Source organism: Lissotriton vulgaris, unplaced genomic scaffold, assembly GCF_964263255.1.
Source record: "Lissotriton vulgaris unplaced genomic scaffold, aLisVul1.2 SCAFFOLD_3786, whole genome shotgun sequence".
Taxonomy (NCBI): domain Eukaryota; kingdom Metazoa; phylum Chordata; class Amphibia; order Caudata; family Salamandridae; genus Lissotriton; species Lissotriton vulgaris.
In genome coordinates this window covers 176,476-194,910 of record NW_028246031.1, presented here as the reverse complement: position 1 = coordinate 194,910, position 18,435 = coordinate 176,476, and the positions used below count along the sequence as shown (strand labels likewise).

At 47.4% G+C, this 18,435-nt stretch overlaps 1 protein-coding gene across 1 annotated transcript in view; it reads left to right on the top strand.

Annotated features, from left to right (window-relative positions):
* Positions 1-3,275: 3,275 nt before the first annotated feature.
* The window catches only part of LOC147666165 (collagen alpha-4(VI) chain-like), a gene marked incomplete at its 5' end in the record, with an annotated part of 51,294 nt that continues 36,134 nt past the window's right edge, over positions 3,276-18,435 (top strand). The window contains 2 exons of the mRNA XM_086949253.1: positions 3,276-3,622; positions 5,741-5,819. Of these exons, the coding sequence (XP_086805379.1) occupies positions 3,276-3,622; positions 5,741-5,819 (426 nt within the window). The remainder of the gene's footprint in view (positions 3,623-5,740; positions 5,820-18,435) is intronic.

Sequence of the window (18,435 nt, the reverse complement as noted above, 5' to 3'; positions counted from 1 at the left end):
AACCCACAGCTGACCCCACCGAACTCAAAAACTACTGCCCCATCTCGCTCCTCCCATTCCCTGCCAAAGTCATTGAGAAAGCCATCAACAATCAGCTCGCCGCCTTCCTCGAAACCAACAAATCACTCGATTCCTCACAATCTGGCTTCCGAGCCAAACACAGCACCGAGACCGCCCTCATCGCAGCAACAGACGACATTCGAACACTACTGGACAATGGTGACACAGTCGCCCTCATCCTCCTTGACCTCTCCGCAGCCTTCGACACAGTCTGCCATAGCACCCTGATACAACGCCTCAGAAACATCGGAATTCAAGGAAAAGCACTGGACTGGATCATCTCGCTCCTCTCTGGAAGAACCCAGAGAGTCCGCCTCCCCCCTTTTAAGTCAGAGGCCACCGAAGTCATCTGCGGCGTCCCGCAAGGATCATCACTCAGCCCCACCCTCTTCAACGTCTACATGAGCCCCCTCACAACCATCGCACGTCAACACAACCTCAACATCATCTCCTACGCTGATGACACTCAACTGATCCTCTCACTCACCAAAGACCCAACCACCGCCAAAACCAACCTACATGAAGGGATGAAAGAAGTAGCCGAGTGGATGAAGCACAGCCATCTGAAACTGAACTCGGACAAAACGGAAGTCCTCATCTTAGGTTCATCCCCTTCCGCCTGGGACGACTCTTGGTGGCCTACGGCCCTAGGAAAAGCCCCCATACAGACGGACCACGCACGGAACCTGGGCATCATCCTGGACTCCTCACTCTCGATGACCAGACAAGTCAACGCCGTCTCATCATCATGCTTCAACATCCTACGCATGCTCAAAAAAGCATTTCGCTTGATCCCCACCGAAACAAGAAAAACGGTCACCCACGCACTGGTCACAAGCCGTCTGGACTACGGAAACACCCTTTACGCCGGTAACACCGCAAAACTGCAGAAAAAACTCCAACGCATCCAAAATGCTTCAGCCAGACTCATACTACACATCCCCCGTACAGACCACATTTCCGTTCACCTGAAAAACCTTCACTGGCTCCCCGTCAACAAGAGAATAACGTTCCGTCTCCTCACCCACGCACACAAAGCCCTATACGAACTTGGACCTGATTGTCTCAACACGCGCCTTTCCTTTTACACCCCCACCCGCCAGCTGCGTTCGTCCAACCAAGCCCTCGCCGCTGTTCCGCGCATACACAAAGTCACCATGGGGGGAATATCCTTCTCCTACTTAGCGGCCAAGACCTGGAATTCCCTTCCCACCCACCTCCGCCTTACTCAAAACCACCTAGCCTTCAGAAAACAGCTTAAAACCTGGATATTCGATAAGTAAACCTCCCTCCCCTTCCTCAAGCGCCTTGAGACCCTCTGGGTATGTAGTGCGCTATATAAATTGCAACTTGACTTGACTTGAGTAGATGGGTTACAGGCATGAATAGAGCCAAGTTTTCATTTTTTTTCCTAACAGAGGTGTAGATTCAATGTTTTTCAGATGGAGGGGCATTTTGTTCCAGAGGGAAGGTCCAAGGCAGGAAAGAGCTTTTCCCCCTGATCTAGATTTTTTAATATGGAGATGTTGGCAGGCAGCAGGTTGGAGGAACGGAGACTTCTTCTTGGGGCATAAAATAAGGTCATGCGTTTGAGATACCCTGGTCCTGACCCATATAGGGTTTTCTGGGTAACTCACATGTTGTAGGGCCCTCTCTATTGTTTAAGGACTACATACAACTGTGAAAGGGGGGGAAGAGTGGAAAAGGGCAAATGAAGGCCGCCTCTTAGGGTGCCACTGGCAGTGAGGCTGCACATTGGTCCTTTTAGATGCAGGGTTTGCCCAGCCGTCGAAGATGAGAGAAGGCCAGGTCGAAAGACTTCTCCTAGCGAGGCACAAATCTTAGCCTGCCTTGGAAAGGAAGGAGGAAAAGGAATTTTCGAGTAGTATCTAGACTTACCATAGTTCATGGAAGCTTTTAAACTGAAACATCAACTATGGGTGTACAATGATTTTTTTTAAAAAACATATTCAAGAGGAAACATGTGTCTCAAGGGCATTGTGTATCTGAATTAAGTATAAGTCTTGCCGGCGAGCTACTGAAAGTTCAAGCCTGAAGCCTGCCTCTGTCTCAGCTCGAGTTCCTGTTGGAACCTCAAGCCGGTTGTATGATGTCACCACGCATGCTTTTACCCAGCATGCCGTTACAATGCAATTCTTTCCCTGAATTGCTGTTGGGGGTGTGCTGGAGTTTGGAATAGTATCATTTACAATTCAAACTCCAATCTGTGCAACAGTAGTGAAGCTGTTGGAGTTAAATCCAACATTTTATACCCCCTACAGCAAGCCATTTTCATTGTAATGGCATGCAGGGTAAAAGCATGCGTTGTAATGCATGCGTTGTAATGGTTGTTTCCCCTCAAGCCCATAACGAGCTGATCATTTTTGTGGCTCCTGCCGGCCGCCCTCTACCCAGGATGTGGCGTTATGGTCGGAGATGCCGACTGTGAAATTGGAGAATCAGGTTTCAGCCTCAGCGTCAGCTCAACAACCTGTGATTCTGGGCAAATAACTTAATTTCCCTAATCTCATAAACAGTGCATGTGACCCTGTGTAATGAAAATGGCGCTCATGAAAAGTGCTCCAATATCTTTGGGGCGATATTTTAACAACTTCGGAAAAATACACTAAAAGGTCAAAACAAAGCCTTCACATAAGGAAAGACAAATAGATACCCATTTACTGACTGATTTGTACATAGTGAAACCAGGAAAATCTGGATAAATTGTGGCTTCCCCGCTTAAAATGTGTGACCTTAGAAAAATATTTTATTTCACCAAAATACTTTTTTCTTCAATATAGGGTATGAAAGCACTTTCAAACATGAGGTCACTCTACCAGTTGTACAAAATTATCACTTTTAATAAGTACTTCTCAGTGCAGGGCTAAAATGTCCCCTATTAACTTCAAAGCTTCCACGCGCTAAAGGAATACACTTTTTGATTTTTGAAGAGACCCTCATATTTTACATGATGTTTGTTGTATGATTTACTTTGCCAGTAATTTCAGGGCCCGGCTCATGCATAGGCACCAAGATCCGAGCCAGACCCTTGGCTCGCTCTCCCGGTTAATTTATTGGCTCGCCTACCTCTAGAGGGCTTTCTGCAGCCATTTCTTTAAAACACTCGATTGCTGATGAAGTCTACATACAACCTAGCCGAACCCCCCTGATCATGTGATGTCTGTTTTACCCTTTCTCTCCATCCGCTCATGCAGATTGCAACATTGACGTCACCATTGGAGTTGACTTTTCTAGGCGGGCCACGCCTGCGTCTGCCCTGCGCATGCAACAGAAGCTGCAGCTGTACCTCCCTGGAATCATGCAGCGCATCTCCATCCTGAGCAACATCAGCTGCTCGGCGGGCTCTCCCATTGCCATCCGCTTCAAGTACATCATAGCAGGGGCAGGAGGAAGCGCCTTGTTTGATTCAGACTTCGAGAAATACAACGAGGAGATCCTGCGCAAATTCTTGGCCGCGCATTCCGCAGTGGACACCTACCTGAATGAAGAGTTCCTGACGTCCATTTGGAAGAAAATCAGCACTGGGCCTGTAATTAACAAGGTGAGCATCAATTTACCATGAACACTGGAGAAGAAGTAGCTCCCTCTCAATACACATTCTCCTTCTTGGAGTAGATGGTTTTATTCAAACACACAAATTAAACAAAACTTTGATGCGTAAACATTTGCTTACACCCTCAACCATCCAACGTCTTGTGCCCAGTTTAATTGTTTTCGACCTCACTGAGCATTGAGACCAATTAGCACCCACAAAGGGTAGCAGAAGTTACCCCCTGGCTTGCCCTTTTTCAAAATTTATTTTTTAGCATTTTATTATCACACCCAGACCTCATAGGCTCTTTACAAAGAAAGCTTCTAAAGTGAAAGGGGTACATGATGGAGGAAGGGCGGGTATCATAATGGTCAACACATGTACTGAACCTTCTAGACAGAGCATTTGATGGAAGTCAATAATAAGCTTCAGAGATTAGTAAGCACTGTTTGAAAGGTGGGCCTTTGGGTGCTTCTGGAAAGTGGTGATTGCTGTAAAGGTTCTGAGGACTGGAGGGAAAGAGTTACTAGTGGAGGGGCTGGGTGCCCTGCATAAAGACTATCTCTGAGAAGTAAAGGTTCTAACCTTGGGGTTTTCAAGTATGAGAGAATTATGACTTTTATAGAGCTCTTTTACCAAGTAGAACTATTATGTTATGTGTGGGCTTTTCTCAAATTTCCCCCATACATATGAAATAGAAAGTTTTGTGTCTGGGCCATCACTGATTATTGGTTAACATCTTGAAGAGTGATTCCCCAAAAAACCAACCCTGAAAAGCCATGCACAACTGGCAGGTCCCCTGATACCCACTGGCCTCAGTGGACAAATTCATCCCCTATTTACTTTCTGTATTTTCAAATTCTTGCCTGGTCCCTCAGCAGCAAATAGAAGTCTTTTGCTGGACCAAGAAAGGGAATAAGGTGTCAACCATGTGATGTCATTAGAAGATAAAAGCTTATGTGATGTCAGTTCTGCTGCGACTGACATTTTGGTGAATTGATTTTGGTGCCACTGGGCTTTAAAAAGCCATTTGAAAACCCACTGGTCTTCCTCCAGGCGAGTTGCATCTTGGTGGTAGAACATCCAAATGATGTTATCTAAATACAGAGGAGCCAGAGAGTAACAAATACGTCTCTTAGCATCTGCTGCACTGGGCCCTCTATACTGTACAATCCCACCTCCCCTTTTTATGTTTGACCAATATAGTTACACCGCTGTTCAATGGGTTCACAAGTGGTCTGTAGGTCTTATCAGACTACGCCTACGAATGGCCCCACTCTGCCAGAAGATGTTGTAATCTGGCTCATAAGCACAGTCAGGGCCGGACTGGGAACCGAAACCGGCCCTGGCAAACTGCTCGGCCAGCCCCCCTGAGGGTGAGGAGGGGGGTGCGGTGGAGCAGCTTCCTACGGCCGATTCCTTTGCAGGGGGCAGATATTGCTGGCCCCTGGTAACAGCCTACCAGGGAAACGCCCGGTGCCGCAACATCCAGTCCGGCCCTGAGCACAGTCACTGGCCCAAAGCGATACATTTTCTGGCCAACACCAAAAAGGGTTTCTATTAAAGCTAAATTCTGACTGATCGAAGACTGCATTCTCAATTCCCTCGACTTCCATGATTTCAACAGATTTCCCATTCTTATCTGGCATTCCGCCTGTCTCAGGGTCTATCTGTTCTTTGACATGTTTCATGCTCATACTGCATCCCCACTAAATTTGAATCTCTTGTCTAATTTGCTTAGTTCCATTTTATGGGGGAGACATCCGTTACAATGCGGTCTTTACACCGCGATACGTTTACAACGTGGCCATTACAACGCAAGTCATTACAACGACTTGCGCTGGATGGCGCTATACACTAAGGAATAGTATGATTTACTATTCCAACACCTTCCCTACTGTTACGTAGGCTGGAGTTGGAATACTAAATCATACTATTCCTAAGTCTAGCGCCCTCCTGCGCAAGTGGTTGTAATGACTTGCGTTGTAATGACTGCGTTGTAAATGTATTGCAGTGTAAAGACCACGATGTAACGTCATATATTCATTTTATGGGGATCTCTTGGGCGGAGTCTTTGTTGCAGTGATTTCATTGTGTGTGTATTACAGGTTGTATGTTGTTCCACAGGTTCTCCTAGTATTCACAGATGGTATTGATGATTCTCCGGAGATGCTCAGAGACACTGTTGAATCCCTCCGCAAACAAGGTATGTGCTTTGAGGCGTTGGAGAAGAACCTCAACATGTGTTATTTCATGCATTTGAGGAGCCTGTCTTGTCGAGCAGGCATATGGGGCCTAATGTACATTAGTCCTATGTCTACTTCTATGGAATTAAGTGTGCATCACACACTGGAAGGTTGGTAGATATTTCCATACCTCTTGCAAATATGCCAGCCATATGTGCTTGTATTCTAGACAATTCTAAGTGCCTTTTCAGAGTGGGAATGGGAAGCATTTAACGATGGTGGCTGAGAAGGCATTTCTCCGAGAACATAAAAGTGAATGGGTGCAAAAGAACCTGTGTCATATTTATGTATGCATAAGTTCCCACATGGTGGAATATTCGCTTATGTACATTTCATGCATTGGGATATTCTGAGAAAACTACTCCGGGGAACGGAACTACCGTCAGTCCAAAAGGGCCATATTCATGACAGAATGTCAGGATTCTCACAAAGTAAATAAGACCCACTTAGGCTAACTGCATGCAAATGTATGCTTTGTGAATATCCTGAAATCTGACATGAATTCAACGCCAGTGTATCTACGTTAGGCACCAATGCCATAGCCCATGTACACAGGAATGCACAGCAATTCTATCTTGTTACAAGTAACAGGAAACAAAAAGGTGATGGGTATAATGCTCGAAATAATCTTAGCCACTGGTGCTGCATCCCAGTCCCTCTTTTTTATCCTCAATGCCACTTGAGACAGGAGACAGCTGTATGCACATCAGCCCTGACTTTTCTCCAATAGGAACAGAGACGTTTTAAGGCATGGGCAAAGTATGCTCTGACCCAGGGTCCCATCCTTTTAGGGGGCTCATGATAGAGCCAGCTCTGTTTTGCAGGAGAGTCTTGTCATAATAACCTTGAATAATTCTTAAACAGATAGTTTCAAGTACCATATTCCTTTAATTTATTTTTATTGTAGGTGATGCGTCAGTCAGTTACAGACATTTTTCAGAGAAATATGTTAGTTTCATGCAACAGCCATAAAAAAGGTTATTTTAGTTGAAAACAGGATGTCACATATGAGAAATGGAAGGGTGTCATCTAGATCGTTTGCAACATAAGTGAGCTGCTGCTGTGTTACAATATTGAAAACACACAACACTGTTCCTGAATATTAGATGTAAACACATTTAGAATGTGGATGAGTGTGCCTGTGCACTGTCAGTGACCTGGCCAAATAAGGCATGAAAAAGCTGAAACTGGATCATAAATTCAAAGCTGTTACGAACATGGGCCCTCTTTATATGCTGGGCCCCGGGCCCCCAAAATCCTTAAGATGTCTCGGAATAGGAACAGCCCAAGTGACGTCGCCTCTGAACAGGAACACAGGCAGCCTCAGATTTGGCCTCTTTAGGCCTCCTCAGTGACATATAACTTGAGTCTTGTGGTACAGTGAGCACAGGAACCACGTCTGGGCATAGCCGGCTCACTAAGGACTAATAGAAAAGCAAAACCTAGTTGATATATTGTATCTTAAGGGGCTACTGCAGAAAATGCAGTTCAGTTCCTAAATTTGGGTTAGAGTCAATCAATCAATCGGGTGTTTGGTAAGCGCAACTACTCATCCGCAAGGGTCTCCATGCGCCCGGGGGAGGGGGGGGGGGGGCAGGTTCCAGTCCATCAAGGAGGGGTGTCTGTCGAAGAGCCAGGTCTTGAGGCTTCTCGTGAAGATGGGGAGTGATGTTGTTTGTTTTAGGTGGAGCGGTAGGGCGTTCCAGGCTCTGGCCGCGAGGAAGAAGAAGGAGCGGCCTCCCGATCTGGTCTTTCTGGTGCGGGGGACCACAGAGTACGAGAGCTGGGCTGATCGCAAGGTTCTTTGGGGTGCATGGAATTTGAGTTGGCTGTTCAGGTATGCTGGTCCGAAGTCTTGGAGGGCCTTGTGAGCGGGGGTTTGCATCTTGAAGGTGACTCTAACTTCGATGGGGACCCAGTGGAGTGTGCGCAGATGCTGGGGGATATGGCAGTGTCTTGGCAGAGTGAGGCCTAGTCTTACGGCAGCATTCTGGATGTTTTGTAGCTTGCGGGTGAGATTTTTGTTTATTCCGGCGTAGCATGTGTTGCGGTAGTTGAGTCTGCTGGTGAAGAGGGTGTGAGTGACGATCTTTCTGTGCTCAAGGAGGATTCATTTGAAGGTCTTGTGGAGGGTGTGGAAGCAGGAGTATGCGACGGAGTTGATCTGGGGGTCCATTTTGAGCTCCGAGTCCAGGATGATTCCATGGTTGCGTGGGTGGTCTGTGGGGGTGGGTGGCCTTCCGAGGGTGGGGGCCACAAGGTGTCGTTCCAGGCATTGGGGTTAGGGCCCATGATGAGTACTTCTGTTTTGTTGGAGTTGTAGGCAGCTGTTTTACATCTATTTGGCCACAGATTCCATGCCTTCTTGGAAGTTGTGTTTGGCTGTGTTGGGTTTGTTGGATAGGGAGAGGATGAGTTGGGTGTTATCTGCATATGAAACAATGTTGAGTCTGTGGGTTCTGACGATGGGGGCGAGCGGAGCCATGTAGACTTTGAAGAGCGTTGGGCTGAGAGAGGACCCCTGGGGGACCCCACAGGTGGTTGGTGTAGGGTCAGGGAGGAAAGGAGGGAGTCTGACCCCTTTGATGATAACTGCACAATGGTTTGATGATAACTGCACAAGAGCTCATAAAGCCTTCATTGATGTTCTTAGGGGGAAACCAAGAGATACTGTTAGGATTAAGGAGGCAAGGAGGGCATACAAAGTTGTTGTAGGGAATAGGAAGAAACAACTAAGAGAGACATCCTGGGAGGAGCTCAGTCAAGCTAGTAACCTTTCAAATAGCTCCAGATTCTGGAGCACGGTGAACAGTCCTATCTTTGACGAATCGTCTAATCTTGTCTCTGACTGTCACATTGCTCCAGAAAAATGGGTACAACACTTTGGGAATGTCTATGGAGATGTTGGGCAAGACTTCCCAGGTTGGATACCGGACAGTGGGTCTGTCGTGCCTCCTTTACACTTACAGACGATGAAGTAATTGAGGCAATTAGGTCAACAGCAGGTGGAAAAGCCCCGGGCCCTGACGGCGTCCCCGCAGATCTTTATAGAGCTGATCCCATTTTATGGTCTAAAATCCTAACTCAGGTTTTCAATGCAGCAGCTCAAGTTGGCTTTCCCCAGTCTTGGGCTAAAGCAGTTATTATTCCGATTTTAAAAAATGGAGCAAGAGATGACCCGGCATGTTATAGGCCAATATCTCTTCTGGAGTCCACAGCCAAAGTTATGGGGAAAGTTGTCCCAGCCCGATTAACGGATTGGTTGGATCAAAATAACATCATCTCAGATCTCCAATATGGTTTTAGGCAGGGTAAAGGCACCCTGGGTCAATGTCTTAATCTTAATCTTATTATTGGAAAGTATACAGTCGCTAAGCGGGGGACATGCATCTGGCATTTATGGATTTATCCTCTGTCTTTGATCTTGTAAACCGAGCAAAGCTATGGACGATGCTCTATGGAATGGGTTTAGATGCAGCTTTGGTCTCCTTCTTGGCGACAAGGCTCGATAACACCATAGCTTCTGTGCGCTATAATAAAGATGGTAGCCTCACAGATTCTTGGCCCGTCAAAAGAGGGGTGAGACAGGGGTGCATTTTGGCACCCCTGTTGTTCACCCTCTACATCAACAAAATAGGGGAGGCCTTAACGCAGACGATGCAGTATTGTTAGCAAGGACTTCAAGAGGGCTTCAAATTCTTTTAAATTGTTTTCTTGATTTTATGCACTCTTTAGATTTAGTTACGAATTTTAAAAAGTCCCCTTCTATGTCAATCGGCTCTGTCAAAGCAAGGAAGGTAGCTTGTCTCCTTTCTGGTGAAGAATTGGCTTGGTAGTTTAGTCTGCCCTGTTCCCATGATGCACTGGGCCAGGGACAGACTGATTTGCATATAGCCAGGTTCTGAGCTGGGATGGTGCAGTGAGATAAATAACGGTGATGGATCAAGCCCTGATCTTTGGACTGGGTAAGAGTGGTCTGCTTAATTCAGACACTCTGTTCATCACCACCCCCTTTTCTAAATCGTTTTTGGCCACTATAGGTGTGGCAGGGTATACTCAGACATGAGTCCCTTTCTCACTGCACCATTAGGATTCAAGCAAGCCGGGCCGAAGAAGGCTGAAATGCCAGAAACCGGTCCCCGGTAGCTTGTCTCCTTTCTGGTGAAGAATTGGCTAGGTAGTTTAGTCTGCCCTGTTCCCATGATGCACTGGGCCAGGGACAGACTGATTTGCATATAGCCAGGTTCTGAGCTGGGATGGTGCAGTGAGATAAATAACGGTGATGGATCAAGCCCTGATCTTTGGACTGGGTAAGAGTGGTCTGCTTAATTCAGACACTCTGTTCATCACCACCCCCTTTTCTAAATCGTTTTTGGCCACTATAGGTGTGGCAGGGTATACTCAGACATGAGTCCCTTTCTCACTGCACCATTAGGATTCAAGCAAGCCGGGCCGAAGAAGGCTGAAATGCCAGAAACCGGTCCCCGGTAGCTTGTCTCCTTTCTGGTGAAGAATTGGCTTGGTAGTTTAGTCTGCCCTGTTCCCATGATGCACTGGGCCAGGGACAGACTGATTTGCATATAGCCAGGTTCTGAGCTGGGATGGTGCAGTGAGATAAATAACGGTGATGGATCAAGCCCTGATCTTTGGACTGGGTAAGAGTGGTCTGCTTAATTCAGACACTCTGTTCATCACCACCCCCTTTTCTAAATCGTTTTTGGCCACTATAGGTGTGGCAGGGTATACTCAGACATGAGTCCCTTTCTCACTGCACCATTAGGATTCAAGCAAGCCGGGCCGAAGAAGGCTGAAATGCCAGAAACCGGTCCCCGGTAGCTTGTCTCCTTTCTGGTGAAGAATTGGCTTGGTAGTTTAGTCTGCCCTGTTCCCATGATGCACTGGGCCAGGGACAGACTGATTTGCATATAGCCAGGTTCTGAGCTGGGATGGTGCAGTGAGATAAATAACGGTGATGGATCAAGCCCTGATCTTTGGACTGGGTAAGAGTGGTCTGCTTAATTCAGACACTCTGTTCATCACCACCCCCTTTTCTAAATCGTTGTTGGCCACTATAGGTGTGGCAGGGTATACTCAGACATGAGTCCCTTTCTCACTGCACCATTAGGATTCAAGCAAGCCGGGCCGAAGAAGGCTGAAATGCCAGAAACCGGTCCCCAGTAGCTTGTCTCCTTTCTGGTGAAGAATTGGCTTGGTAGTTTAGTCTGCCCTGTTCCCATGATGCACTGGGCCAGGGACAGACTGATTTGCATATAGCCAGGTTCTGAGCTGGGATGGTGCAGTGAGATAAATAATGGTGATGGATCAAGCCCTGATCTTTGGACTGGGTAAGAGTGGTCTGCTTAATTCAGACACTCTGTTCATCACCACCCCCTTTTCTAAATCGTTTTTGGCCACTATAGGTGTGGCAGGGTATACTCAGACATGAGTCCCTTTCTCACTGCACCATTAGGATTCAAGCAAGCCGGGCCGAAGAAGGCTGAAATGCCAGAAACCGGTCCCCGGTAGCTTGTCTCCTTTCTGGTGAAGAATTGGCTTGGTAGTTTAGTCTGCCCTGTTCCCATGATGCACTGGGCCAGGGACAGACTGATTTGCATATAGCCAGGTTCTGAGCTGGGATGGTGCAGTGAGATAAATAACGGTGATGGATCAAGCCCTGATCTTTGGACTGGGTAAGAGTGGTCTGCTTAATTCAGACACTCTGTTCATCACCACCCCCTTTTCTAAATCGTTTTTGGCCACTATAGGTGTGGCAGGGTATACTCAGACATGAGTCCCTTTCTCACTGCACCATTAGGATTCAAGCAAGCCGGGCCGAAGAAGGCTGAAATGCCAGAAACCGGTCCCCGGTAGCTTGTCTCCTTTCTGGTGAAGAATTGGCTTGGTAGTTTAGTCTGCCCTGTTCCCATGATGCACTGGGCCAGGGACAGACTGATTTGCATATAGCCAGGTTCTGAGCTGGGATGGTGCAGTGAGATAAATAACGGTGATGGATCAAGCCCTGATCTTTGGACTGGGTAAGAGTGGTCTGCTTAATTCAGACACTCTGTTCATCACCACCCCCTTTTCTAAATCGTTTTTGGCCACTATAGGTGTGGCAGGGTATACTCAGACATGAGTCCCTTTCTCACTGCACCATTAGGATTCAAGCAAGCCGGGCCGAAGAAGGCTGAAATGCCAGAAACCGGTCCCCGGTAGCTTGTCTCCTTTCTGGTGAAGAATTGGCTTGGTAGTTTAGTCTGCCCTGTTCCCATGATGCACTGGGCCAGGGACAGACTGATTTGCATATAGCCAGGTTCTGAGCTGGGATGGTGCAGTGAGATAAATAACGGTGATGGATCAAGCCCTGATCTTTGGACTGGGTAAGAGTGGTCTGCTTAATTCAGACACTCTGTTCATCACCACCCCCTTTTCTAATTCGTTTTTGGCCACTATAGGTGTGGCAGGGTATACTCAGACATGAGTCCCTTTCTCACTGCACCATTAGGATTCAAGCAAGCCGGGCCGAAGAAGGCTGAAATGCCAGAAACCGGTCCCCGGTAGCTTGTCTCCTTTCTGGTGAAGAATTGGCTTGGTAGTTTAGTCTGCCCTGTTCCCATGATGCACTGGGCCAGGGACAGACTGATTTGCATATAGCCAGGTTCTGAGCTGGGATGGTGCAGTGAGATAAATAACGGTGATGGATCAAGCCCTGATCTTTGGACTGGGTAAGAGTGGTCTGCTTAATTCAGACACTCTGTTCATCACCACCCCCTTTTCTAAATCGTTGTTGGAGTTGTAGGCAGCTGTTTTACATCTATTTGGCCACAGATTCCATGCCTTCTTGGAAGTTGTGTTTGGCTGTGTTGGGTTTTTTGGATAGGGAGAGGATGAGTTGGGTGTTATCTGCATATGAAACAATGTTGAGTCTGTGGGTTCTGACGATGGGGGCGAGCGGAGCCATGTAGACTTTGAAGAGCGTTGGGCTGAGAGAGGACCCCTGGGGGACCCCACAGGTGGTTGGTGTAGGGTCAGGGAGGAAAGGAGGGAGTCTGACCCCTTTGATGATAACTGCACAATGGTTTGATGATAACTGCACAAGAGCTCATAAAGCCTTCATTGATGTTCTTAGGGGGAAACCAAGAGATACTGTTAGGATTAAGGAGGCAAGGAGGGCATACAAAGTTGTTGTAGGGAATAGGAAGAAACAACTAAGAGAGACAGCCTGGGAGGAGCTCAGTCAAGCTAGTAACCTTTCAAATAGCTCCAGATTCTGGAGCACGGTGAACAGTCCTATCTTTGACGAATCGTCTAATCTTGTCTCTGACTGTCACATTGCTCCAGAAAAATGGGTACAACACTTTGGGAATGTCTATGGAGATGTTGGGCAAGACTTCCCAGGTTGGATACCGGACAGTGGGTCTGTCGTGCCTCCTTTACACTTACAGACGATGAAGTAATTGAGGCAATTAGGTCAACAGCAGGTGGAAAAGCCCCGGGCCCTGACGGCGTCCCCGCAGATCTTTATAGAGCTGATCCCATTTTATGGTCTAAAATCCTAACTCAGGTTTTCAATGCAGCAGCTCAAGTTGGCTTTCCCCAGTCTTGGGCTAAAGCAGTTATTATTCCGATTTTAAAAAATGGAGCAAGAGATGACCCGGCATGTTATAGGCCAATATCTCTTCTGGAGTCCACAGCCAAAATTATGGGGAAAGTTGTCCCAGCCCGATTAACGGATTGGTTGGATCAAAATAACATCATCTCAGATCTCCAATATGGTTTTAGGCAGGGTAAAGGCACCCTGGGTCAATGTCTTAATCTTAATCTTATAACTGGAAAGTATAGAGTCGCTAAGCGGGGGACATGCATCTGGCATTTATGGATTTATCCTCTGTCTTTGATCTTGTAAACCGAGCAAAGCTATGGACGATGCTCTATGGAATGGGTTTAGATGCAGCTTTGGTCTCCTTCTTGGCGACAAGGCTCGATAACACCATAGCTTCTGTGCGCTATAATAAAGATGGTAGCCTCACAGATTCTTGGCCCGTCAAAAGAGGGGTGAGACAGGGGTGCATTTTGGCACCCCTGTTGTTCACCCTCTACATCAACAAAATAGGGGAGGCCTTAACGCAGACGATGCAGTATTGTTAGCAAGGACTTCAAGAGGGCTTCAAATTCTTTTAAATTGTTTTCTTGATTTTATGCACTCTTTAGATTTAGTTACGAATTTTAAAAAGTCCCCTTCTATGTCAATCGGCTCTGTCAAAGCAAGGAAGGTAGCTTGTCTCCTTTCTGGTGAAGAATTGGCTTGGTAGTTTAGTCTGCCCTGTTCCCATGATGCACTGGGCCAGGGACAGACTGATTTGCATATAGCCAGGTTCTGAGCTGGGATGGTGCAGTGAGATAAATAACGGTGATGGATCAAGCCCTGATCTTTGGACTGGGTAAGAGTGGTCTGCTTAATTCAGACACTCTGTTCATCACCACCCCCTTTTCTAAATCGTTTTTGGCCACTATAGGTGTGGCAGGGTATACTCAGACATGAGTCCCTTTCTCACTGCACCATTAGGATTCAAGCAAGCCGGGCCGAAGAAGGCTGAAATGCCAGAAACCGGTCCCCGGTAGCTTGTCTCCTTTCTGGTGAAGAATTGGCTAGGTAGTTTAGTCTGCCCTGTTCCCATGATGCACTGGGCCAGGGACAGACTGATTTGCATATAGCCAGGTTCTGAGCTGGGATGGTGCAGTGAGATAAATAACGGTGATGGATCAAGCCCTGATCTTTGGACTGGGTAAGAGTGGTCTGCTTAATTCAGACACTCTGTTCATCACCACCCCCTTTTCTAAATCGTTTTTGGCCACTATAGGTGTGGCAGGGTATACTCAGACATGAGTCCCTTTCTCACTGCACCATTAGGATTCAAGCAAGCCGGGCCGAAGAAGGCTGAAATGCCAGAAACCGGTCCCCGGTAGCTTGTCTCCTTTCTGGTGAAGAATTGGCTTGGTAGTTTAGTCTGCCCTGTTCCCATGATGCACTGGGCCAGGGACAGACTGATTTGCATATAGCCAGGTTCTGAGCTGGGATGGTGCAGTGAGATAAATAACGGTGATGGATCAAGCCCTGATCTTTGGACTGGGTAAGAGTGGTCTGCTTAATTCAGACACTCTGTTCATCACCACCCCCTTTTCTAAATCGTTTTTGGCCACTATAGGTGTGGCAGGGTATACTCAGACATGAGTCCCTTTCTCACTGCACCATTAGGATTCAAGCAAGCCGGGCCGAAGAAGGCTGAAATGCCAGAAACCGGTACCCGGTAGCTTGTCTCCTTTCTGGTGAAGAATTGGCTTGGTAGTTTAGTCTGCCCTGTTCCCATGATGCACTGGGCCAGGGACAGACTGATTTGCATATAGCCAGGTTCTGAGCTGGGATGGTGCAGTGAGATAAATAACGGTGATGGATCAAGCCCTGATCTTTGGACTGGGTAAGAGTGGTCTGCTTAATTCAGACACTCTGTTCATCACCACCCCCTTTTCTAAATCGTTGTTGGCCACTATAGGTGTGGCAGGGTATACTCAGACATGAGTCCCTTTCTCACTGCACCATTAGGATTCAAGCAAGCCGGGCCGAAGAAGGCTGAAATGCCAGAAACCGGTCCCCAGTAGCTTGTCTCCTTTCTGGTGAAGAATTGGCTTGGTAGTTTAGTCTGCCCTGTTCCCATGATGCACTGGGCCAGGGACAGACTGATTTGCATATAGCCAGGTTCTGAGCTGGGATGGTGCAGTGAGATAAATAACGGTGATGGATCAAGCCCTGATCTTTGGACTGGGTAAGAGTGGTCTGCTTAATTCAGACACTCTGTTCATCACCACCCCCTTTTCTAAATCGTTTTTGGCCACTATAGGTGTGGCAGGGTATACTCAGACATGAGTCCCTTTCTCACTGCACCATTAGGATTCAAGCAAGCCGGGCCGAAGAAGGCTGAAATGCCAGAAACCGGTCCCCGGTAGCTTGTCTCCTTTCTGGTGAAGAATTGGCTTGGTAGTTTAGTCTGCCCTGTTCCCATGATGCACTGGGCCAGGGACAGACTGATTTGCATATAGCCAGGTTCTGAGCTGGGATGGTGCAGTGAGATAAATAACGGTGATGGATCAAGCCCTGATCTTTGGACTGGGTAAGAGTGGTCTGCTTAATTCAGACACTCTGTTCATCACCACCCCCTTTTCTAAATCGTTTTTGGCCACTATAGGTGTGGCAGGGTATACTCAGACATGAGTCCCTTTCTCACTGCACCATTAGGATTCAAGCAAGCCGGGCCGAAGAAGGCTGAAATGCCAGAAACCGGTCCCCGGTAGCTTGTCTCCTTTCTGGTGAAGAATTGGCTTGGTAGTTTAGTCTGCCCTGTTCCCATGATGCACTGGGCCAGGGACAGACTGATTTGCATATAGCCAGGTTCTGAGCTGGGATGGTGCAGTGAGATAAATAACGGTGATGGATCAAGCCCTGATCTTTGGACTGGGTAAGAGTGGTCTGCTTAATTCAGACACTCTGTTCATCACCACCCCCTTTTCTAAATCGTTTTTGGCCACTATAGGTGTGGCAGGGTATACTCAGACATGAGTCCCTTTCTCACTGCACCATTAGGATTCAAGCAAGCCGGGCCGAAGAAGGCTGAAATGCCAGAAACCGGTCCCCGGTAGCTTGTCTCCTTTCTGGTGAAGAATTGGCTTGGTAGTTTAGTCTGCCCTGTTCCCATGATGCACTGGGCCAGGGACAGACTGATTTGCATATAGCCAGGTTCTGAGCTGGGATGGTGCAGTGAGATAAATAACGGTGATGGATCAAGCCCTGATCTTTGGACTGGGTAAGAGTGGTCTGCTTAATTCAGACACTCTGTTCATCACCACCCCCTTTTCTAAATCGTTTTTGGCCACTATAGGTGTGGCAGGGTATACTCAGACATGAGTCCCTTTCTCACTGCACCATTAGGATTCAAGCAAGCCGGGCCGAAGAAGGCTGAAATGCCAGAAACCGGTCCCCGGTAGCTTGTCTCCTTTCTGGTGAAGAATTGGCTTGGTAGTTTAGTCTGCCCTGTTCCCATGATGCACTGGGCCAGGGACAGACTGATTTGCATATAGCCAGGTTCTGAGCTGGGATGGTGCAGTGAGATAAATAACGGTGATGGATCAAGCCCTGATCTTTGGACTGGGTAAGAGTGGTCTGCTTAATTCAGACACTCTGTTCATCACCACCCCCTTTTCTAAATCGTTGTTGGAGTTGTAGGCAGCTGTTTTACATCTATTTGGCCACAGATTCCATGCCTTCTTGGAAGTTGTGTTTGGCTGTGTTGGGTTTTTTGGATAGGGAGAGGATGAGTTGGGTGTTATCTGCATATGAAACAATGTTGAGTCTGTGGGTTCTGACGATGGGGGCGAGCGGAGCCATGTAGACTTTGAAGAGCGTTGGGCTGAGAGAGGACCCCTGGGGGACCCCACAGGTGGTTGGTGTAGGGTCAGGGAGGAAAGGAGGGAGTCTGACCCCTTTGATGATAACTGCACAATGGTTTGATGATAACTGCACAAGAGCTCATAAAGCCTTCATTGATGTTCTTAGGGGGAAACCAAGAGATACTGTTAGGATTAAGGAGGCAAGGAGGGCATACAAAGTTGTTGTAGGGAATAGGAAGAAACAACTAAGAGAGACAGCCTGGGAGGAGCTCAGTCAAGCTAGTAACCTTTCAAATAGCTCCAGATTCTGGAGCACGGTGAACAGTCCTATCTTTGACGAATCGTCTAATCTTGTCTCTGACTGTCACATTGCTCCAGAAAAATGGGTACAACACTTTGGGAATGTCTATGGAGATGTTGGGCAAGACTTCCCAGGTTGGATACCGGACAGTGGGTCTGTCGTGCCTCCTTTACACTTACAGACGATGAAGTAATTGAGGCAATTAGGTCAACAGCAGGTGGAAAAGCCCCGGGCCCTGACGGCGTCCCCGCAGATCTTTATAGAGCTGATCCCATTTTATGGTCTAAAATCCTAACTCAGGTTTTCAATGCAGCAGCTCAAGTTGGCTTTCCCCAGTCTTGGGCTAAAGCAGTTATTATTCCGATTTTAAAAAATGGAGCAAGAGATGACCCGGCATGTTATAGGCCAATATCTCTTCTGGAGTCCACAGCCAAAATTATGGGGAAAGTTGTCCCAGCCCGATTAACGGATTGGTTGGATCAAAATAACATCATCTCAGATCTCCAATATGGTTTTAGGCAGGGTAAAGGCACCCTGGGTCAATGTCCTAATCTTAATCTTATAACTGGAAAGTATAGAGTCGCTAAGCGGGGGACATGCATCTGGCATTTATGGATTTATCCTCTGTCTTTGATCTTGTAAACCGAGCAAAGCTATGGACGATGCTCTATGGAATGGGTTTAGATGCAGCTTTGGTCTCCTTCTTGGCGACAAGGCTCGATAACACCATAGCTTCTGTGCGCTATAATAAAGATGGTAGCCTCACAGATTCTTGGCCCGTCAAAAGAGGGGTGAGACAGGGGTGCATTTTGGCACCCCTGTTGTTCACCCTCTAC